This window comes from Colletotrichum aenigma (genome assembly GCF_013390185.1).
Source record: "Colletotrichum aenigma strain Cg56 chromosome Unknown KSG_Cg56_contig06, whole genome shotgun sequence".
NCBI lineage: Eukaryota > Fungi > Ascomycota > Sordariomycetes > Glomerellales > Glomerellaceae > Colletotrichum > Colletotrichum aenigma.
The window spans coordinates 527,184-535,837 of NW_023500912.1; the positions used below are offsets into that span (position 1 = coordinate 527,184).

At 37.7% G+C, this 8,654-nt stretch overlaps 1 protein-coding gene across 1 annotated transcript; it reads right to left on the reverse strand.

Annotated features, from left to right (window-relative positions):
* Positions 1-7,335: 7,335 nt before the first annotated feature.
* Positions 7,336-8,415, reverse strand: CGCA056_v009162 (uncharacterized protein; the record flags this gene model as incomplete). Its single annotated transcript, XM_037324409.1, has 2 exons — positions 7,336-8,092; positions 8,138-8,415. The coding sequence occupies 2 exons, from the start codon at positions 8,413-8,415 to the stop codon at positions 7,336-7,338; spliced, it is 1,035 nt and encodes a 344-aa protein (XP_037176610.1).
* Positions 8,416-8,654: the final 239 nt, after the last annotated feature.

An 8,654-nucleotide genomic window follows, 5' to 3' on the forward strand; every position in this document is an offset into this window, starting at 1 on the left:
ATAACACTTACGCTGATCGACAGCAGAGCTGAAGCAAACTTCATTGCCCCCTAAGCCATCAATAGGCTAGAAGTATAATAGGGAGGAAAAAAGCAACCATACCAGTTATATACGGCAGAAGGAGAAGAATTCAAGTATAAAGGAGGTACTATCTATAATGAGACTGCACCCCTTGAGATAAGCTACCTGAATCAAAAAGAAAGAATCTAATTTAATATTGCCGATCTAGGAATATACAACATAGTACTAGGATTACCCTGGCTATAAATAAGCAACCCACAGATAGATTAGAGTAAAGGCTAACTCTGTTAGGACTATAATAATTCAGTCCCTGAGCAGCCCTGTCAGAACCAGGCCTCAAATAAATCAATACAACAAGGAACAGCAAAATGATACCTCTATTACCTCAAGGTAAAAGAAGCTGTATCATAACTAATAATAACGACAGATCTTAAACAAAAGAACGATCTACTTCTGTCTATCCCAGAAGAATATAGAGTTTATAAGAAACTCTTTGCAGCTGAGCTAGAAACCAGACTGCCTGAACATATTAGTTTTAATCACAAAATACCCCTCAAAGAAGGAAAAGAACCACGATTCAATAAAATCTACAGACTTAACTAAACAGAAATAGAAGCCCTAGATAAATATCTTAACGAAAATCTTAAGAAGGGAGATATCAGACCTTTAACATCACCAGCAGGAAGTCTAATCCTATTTATACCTAAGAAAAACGGAAAGTTATAACTATATGTTAATTACCACATACTTAATGAGATGACGATCAAGAACTGCTACCCACTACTGCTTATCGACAAAATGAGACGACTCCTCTATGGAGCCAACTGGTTTACAGCTCTCAACCTCAAAGGAGCCTACAACCTAATCAGAATAAAGCAAGGCGAAGAATAGAAGACCACCTTTAGGACATAAAAAGGATATTTTGAGTATCTTGTTATGCCCTTCAGCCTTACTAACGCCCCTGCGACTTTTCAGAATATAATTAACTAAGTCCTAAGCAAATATGTTAATATCTGCATAGTAGTCTATCTTAATAATATCCTCATCTTCTTATTAACACTTGAGAAATATAAAGAAGATATATACTACGTCTTATAAGCCCTCTAAGAAGCTAAGCTATTAGTTGAACCTAAGAAAAGCGAATTCTACACACAGAGGGTGGAATACCTCAGATTCACTATCACCCCTGGAAAAGTCTGTATATCAGAAAACAAAGTCAAAGCCATCAAGGAATAGCTGGTACCTAACAACCTCAAGGAAGTCTAAGGATTTCTAGGTTTCGTCAACTTCTACTGCAAATTTATTAAAGACTATAGCAAGATTAACGCAGCTCTCATAAGTCTCAGCTGCAAAGACACACCCTTTATATAGGAAGAACCACAACAAACAGTATTCCAGAAGATTAAGGACCTTATCGCTAGTAAGCCCGTCTTAATCATTCCAGACCTAACAAAGCAGTTTGAAGTAGAGCCTAACGCATCCAACTATGCAATCAGAGCGCAACTATCTCAATAAGATTCAGAAGGATAACTATATCTATATGCCTTCTTCTCTCGCAAGCTCCACAGACCTGAACTCAACTATCAGATCCACAATAAAGAACTTATGGCAATTATTAAAGCCTTTAAGGAATAGAGACCTAAGCTCTCAGGGACTATCCACAAAGTACTTATATATTCAGACCATAAGAACCTTTCATACTTCATAACTTCAAAAGTGTTAAATAAACAACAGATTAGATAGTTAGAATTCTTATCAGAATTTAACTTCTAAATTATCTACTGCAAGGGATCAGATAATAGTAGAGCTGACGCTCTTAGCTGACAACTAGACTATAACGTCCTAATACCTAAAGAAACCTAGGTGATTCTCAAAGGAAATAACGATAGAGACCTAATATTAGCAACTAAACTCTTAATAATAGCTGGACGATCTAATACTAGCCTGCCTAGCGAACTAGACGACAAAGCAATTATGGAGTTTCATGCTTGCCCTATATATAGTCACTAAGGAATCATAAAAACCTAGAAATAACTACGATAACAATATAGAGAAAAGGTCACTAGAGAATAAGTGGCAAAAGCAATTAAGGATTATGAGGTCTGCCTCAAAAGCAAACCTACTTAATATCAACGTTATAGTATGCTATAACCCTTACTTATGCTGCAAACCGCTTAGCAATCTATATCCCTCAACTTTATTATCAAATTACTAAAGTCTTAAGAACCCCTTATAGGAGTACACTTTAATAGCGTTCTCATTATTATGGACTAACTTATGAAGTACGCCTACTTCATCCTATATAAGGAATCAAGCAACGCTGAAGAATATGCCTACATATTTCTCAAATATATTATCGCTAATCATAAAACACCTAAGGAAATTATATCAGATAGAGATAAGATCTTCACTTCTAAATTCTAGAAGTTAATTATATCATAACTCAGCATTAAGTAAGTAATATCTACTGCGTTTCACCTGCAAACCGACGGACAAACAGAATGAATTAACTAAATCCTTGAAATATATCTCCACACCTATGTTAATTACAACTAAGACAATTAGGTTATATTGCTACTAATAGCCTAGTTCGCCTATAACAGCGCAGTAGGAGAAAGTACTAAGGAATCCCCCTTCTATCTTAATTACAGATTTAAACCAACCGCCTATAGAAATATGCGACCAGGCCTAGCTGCAGTTAAAGCTGTCGCCTCAGTATAATAAATCAAGGATATCTAAGATAACGCATGCAAAGAACTCAAATTTATATAATAATAAATAGCATGGTTTAGCAACTAACAAAGGATTAAGGGACCAACCTTAAAAGAGGGAGATAGCGCCTATCTTATACAGCGAAATATTAAGACAAAGCAACCAAACGACAAACTTAACTATAAAAAACTCAGACCTTTCAAAATTTCATAAGTAATCTCACTAGTTAACTATAAACTCAGTCTCCTAGAAACCATGAAGTGTCACCTAGTATTCTATATCTCACTCCTTAAACCAGCACTATATAGATCACAGATAAATAATATTATTATTATAGAAGATAACAAACCAGAGTATAAAGTTAAACAAATTATTAACTATCTCAAGGAACCAGAAGAATACTGATACCTTATCAAATAGAAAGGATATAGATATAAAGATAATATATAGGAACCAGCTTAAAATATTACTAAAGCAGCAGAAGAACTTATAATCTACTGGCAATAACACTAAGAATGAGAAGCTATACTAGCACCTATTATATTAGTCCAGAAGAATGCTAGATATAAACGAATCAGACACCTATATCGCTTCACCAGACCACCTACTGAAGCAGATTGACTGCAATAAGGAAAACTATTTATCCACCTAGGAACACCTGAAGCCATTTAAGAAACCTCAGAAGAACCCACGTTTAGAGGAATGCCTAAATTAACCACCCTAGTACCTATAGAAGACTAATCTGACTTATTCTGAGCACCCCACAGCAATAAATCCTCTATCACCCAGGACTCCTAAGCTTCTAGAGCATATTCCTCAGCCTCCTATTTATCTACAGACTGTATTCCCTAACAAATCAGATCTAAACCACGCTCCTTTAAGAACCTTTTCTATCTCTAAAGATGAGACAAATAACCTAGAGCAGCAGCAAGCTAAGTCTGCAACACCTCTAACGCCTCCTCAGCCTCTTCCTCCTCCCACTCCACTTTCTTTTGCTTATTAAAATAACAATTCACTACTGCGACAAATCAGCAACACCAGGAAACACTAAGGTGCTAAGGTACTCATAAGTATTTGCTATATTACTATTATCACAGTTTGAGAAACCCTGCTTCACACACTTGCTGCAACGCTTTAAGTTAGCAAGGTCTATTTTGCACACTTAATTATGCTGAAAACAAGGGGAATAAGGTATTACGTTATAACTATAGTGATCGACCAGAGCACTGAGAGCCTTACAGTTGCGCTGAATTTGAGTATGATAAGTCTCATGAGAATCTGATTTCTGAATGCAACCTGATATAGTGTCAGTATTATAGATAAATCAGGAAGCATAATTAATAGGACCCTAACCTAGGACTAACAACCTACTTATATTAGGTCTTAAGGATAAGACCTTTAGAGAGGGGACCTAATATTACAACCTGTTATACATAGATAACAGTTGACCAACCCTACTTAGGCGTTAGGCGGCTAGGACAGGATATTTATACTGCAGGATCATAGGAATAACAGGGACTCACTTAGTAACAGAAGAACTATAGTCTAAGTTATATGATGATAAGATAATGATCATATTAGATTAATATGATCTAACACAACTTAGAGGCTAAACGATCATTTTGGATCAGAATGATCCAGATCAACCTAAGGTATAAAGGAATATATTCAGAATTAGACTTATATATAGTATAACCCTAAGCCTAGCTTATGGTCAGACTTCTATAGCTCTTCAGCAATCAACTTAGTATTTATCCTCACAGATACTCTCAGCTTACCTTCACTGCGAATTACTTATTAAGTCTAAGACTGATCACCTTAGCCTCTGAAGACCCAATCTACTATCAGCCTACAACCCAGACCCAGACCACAACCCTAGTGTACTGTTAGAACGTATCAATCCCCAGCTTCTGTTAGCAGACCCTACTGTCAGATAGCTGACTGTAACAACTAGGCTGTGTCTGCAGTACACAATATTAATAAATGTCCCAGACCTTTGTTCATAAGCTGCCTTCCCTTTCTATGATTAGTCTCTTGTGATACTTTGATACACTAGGTATTTCTTCTCCTAAAACTAATTCCTTATTTAAACCGTCTGCAGTGACCTACCTACTTTTGAAGTCCACAGTTCTCTCAGCAATATCCAGATGCAATGTTTTCAGGCAATACTGTAATGTACTTTTAGCCTTATGATGCTTTTAAAAGTATAAGTAATATCTTAAAATATAATACGTTAAGTAATTATAAAAGTTAACTATTTTTTAATTAAGCTATTGTATTATTTATAAGTTAGTATTAAAAGTTTAAACTTAACTTCAATATAAACTCTTAATATAAGTTTAGTAAATATTTATTTTTAATATTTTTCTTAAGGCTATTATTAATTTAAATACTTATTTTATATATTTTATTATTAAATTCTTTTTAAATCCTTTTAAAGTCTCTGTTTTATTTATTTAATTCTTTAATATTTTTTTTTCAACTTTTATAAGATTTATTTTCTTTACTTTTCTCTCTTTACTTTTCTCTCTTTACTTTTCTCTCTTTACTTTTCTCTCTTTACTTTTCTCTCTTTACTTTTCTCTCTTGACTTTTCTCTTTTTACTTTTTTCTTTTACTTTTCGCTCTTTATATTATATTTCTATATTTCTATATTTAGTTTATAAATATTATCTGAAAAGAATCTAAAGAGGATTTAGAGAACTTTAAAATATTTTAAAATACTTAAATAAGATTTTAAAAAGACTTAATAAAAAATTTAAAAAGATTTTAAAAAGATTTAAAGAATGTTTTAAAAGAATTTAATAAAAACTTTAATATTATTTTTAAAATATATTATTTCTTAGAATATATTATTTCTTAGAATATATTATTTCTTAGAATATAAAGCTAGGAAATGTCCGACTGGGAATAGATCTAATGATAATGCTGAACCTGATGATGATGTTCATTTGACGTATGCTAAATGATAATGTTACAGAAGACGTGGAGAACGCATACAAAACTGGCAAGAGAGAAGAAAAGAACAAGAGTCTTGCCTCGTTAGAACTGGAGAGAGCAAACTGCCAGAGGCACTTGGAAAGAGGGAGCTTGATTCGAATTGCTCGGTCGGCCAAAATTTATGGGCAGGAGGTCTATGCAAAATTCGGCACTGCATGACAGAATGCGTGGTGATGACCGCGTCGACGTGGGTTAAGGGGCACGTATCGTTCATCATGCCGGCTACGGATTCATCGGGATCAACAAGAAAACGTCCAAGTCTAAGCCAAGGATGCAGTGGATAATGACTGGAAAATCTATTTGACCGCTCGCGCAGAGAAAGCTGCCTTGCAGGTTGCAAAGGTGCCAAAGTAGCCAAGGCGCAGCATTCGTCGAATAATAAATATCAGTCAAGCAATTCGAATGTCAAGCGCAAGGCCAACAGACTCTCACTTAGTACACAGGAATGAAGACATCCTTTTGGGAGAGTGACGCTGTTTGAATGAGTGTCTCTCCTTGAATGTGGTCGCGTCAAATCACGCCCTTCAGGTCAGTGAAGGGATGTTCGCAGAGATGCGACTCCTTCGGCAATGTTGGTGATCATGGCATTGAGCAATAAGCTAGGGTAAATGCCAATTGCTTAGGCGACGTCTGCGATAGTTGATGCAGATGGGACTCAATAAGCGAATCGTTGTGAAGATGCACGTCAGTTGTCTGGTTCATGGTCAGGTCTTGTACCACTCACAGTCTCAGAGAAGCAATTGCGGAACAACTCGAATGCTATTTCGGAATCATGCATTCATATGTTGCCTCCATCATCCAATTTGCGGCCTGGATCGAGGGGTATGTGGACTACGTAGAGACGAGTACTTCAAGTGCGAGGAGACGTGGGTACACAAATTACATTCAAGACATCTAGCACACGAAATACAAGCTCATATTCGTCGAGCGTTTCGCACTCATCGACAAGTCAGTCCAACCCTTCTCATCTTCCAATCGAAAAACCAGTCCAACTCTTCTTATATTCTACCTCAACCACCTGAACAACAATCGCCAATCTTTCGTTGCATTTTGAGGTAAATGTTTGAGCTTTTCACCTCTCTAGGTAGGCATAACGGCCTATATAGGAGTGGTAAAAAGTATTTACTCAAAAAAAAAAACTCAAAAAAATATCAATATAATAGAAATAAGATTGTATTATTTTAAGTATATATTAATAAATTTATATATATAAACACTTAATAAAAATAGATTAAGTAAATATTAGAAGTATATAGTAATTCATTAACTAAAGGTAGAAGTAGGAGATAGTAATATAATATATAAAGGTGTGTAGGGGAGCATTATATATTATCTTCTTCTTTATAATTATTATTACCTTCTTAATAAGAAGTATTATTATTATTATTATTATTTTCTTTTTCTTCTTCTTCTTATTCATCTATAATAATTCTTAGCCTTTTAGCCCTTGTGTGTTTGACTTAGAACTAGATATTGCTTGCTTTCTCGATAGGAGTTGAGCAGAAGAAGTTGAACGAGGCTGTTTGCGTTTTCGTGACGGCCCACCTGCATTTTTCTTTTTTGCCTCATACCTGTGGTAGGCCGTCTTACCGCGCTTCCACTTTATTTGATCGTCAACTGGGAAAAGAACCTCCTGGGAGTGTAATTCAACTTTTCTCGGCCTCGGCAGGACGGACAACTGTATTGGCGAACAATGAATGTTTCGCCATCGTATTCAAACAAGGGGTTCTTTTCCCATCCGTAGACCTTCCCCAGTCGTCTTTCTAGTATCAGGCTGCGATATCCCTCGATCTGTCCGTTGTGAGGACGGTGCAGTGTAATTGATCTTTTCTCCATCGCTCCAGCTTCCGGAGCGAAAGTCACTGCCGAACCGGAGCACCGTGCTACTGAAAACCCTAGACATCCCATTGCTCTCTCAAAGGCGTTCCAGCTTACTCTTGTTCTCGCTCTGTTTTTCCCCATGATGGTCCAGAATGCCTCAGCGGTGACCAAGTTGACTGTCTTCGGCGGGGCCGGAGTGCTGAGCGTTTCCTTATATTCTAGCTTGCGTGGTGCTGATACGTCTCTGACCTGTAGTCGTGAGATTTCGGGTAAAAATTCTTCTGTTGCTTGTCGCTCCTGTCTCTGTCCAGTTCGGGGGCGGAACTTGAGCACTCGGGCGAGTATTTCATTCAGGAATTTGAGCATGTGCAGTTGATATTGGGGGGAGATTAATTGGGCGGCGCATGGTGAGTGGATACTTTCTCCTGGGGCAAGTTCGGATTCTGGCAGGGTGACGCTGCGGCTGCCATCAAGATTTTCCTCGTCAGTGCCATGGACTTCATCGGGGTTGTCGAGGATCGTCATCTTGCTAACTTCGCTGGAAGTCGGGCATGAGATTCGATTGCCTGCGGTATGAACCTACCTGACTTGTCCCCCAGCAGCCCCTGCTACGTGACATTCGAGCCATCTCAGAAGCACTTCCGGGTCTGAAGTGATGTCTTGCAGCCGGAGGCTGACGCCTGGTATGTCGAAGAAGATGTCTTCACAAGAAGTCTCTTTCCGGTTTTGGGGGCTCTTGGTGCCATTGATTGTCGATAAGCATTGAGCCCGTTCTTTGCTGGTGAATGAGCGCCAGCGAGTATTTATCCTAGCACCATGTTTGCCGACCTCTTGTGAGAGAGCATGATGTTGGGTCTCCATGGCTTCCAAAATGGTCTTATTATGGAGGTCTCTGGCTGAATGTTCATCTCAAGGACGACGGCGGCCCTGTTTCCTCCGTGGCGATGTGGGTGGCAGTTTCATCGGGAATTAGTGCTGCGACTTAAATGAGGTTCAGCCGAGTTGTTGGTTGGCTGATTGGATGATTGGTCGACAAGAAGCAGGATAACTACAAGTGAAGGGTTGTTTTTCCACCACCCACACTCGGCATCAGCCTTCTG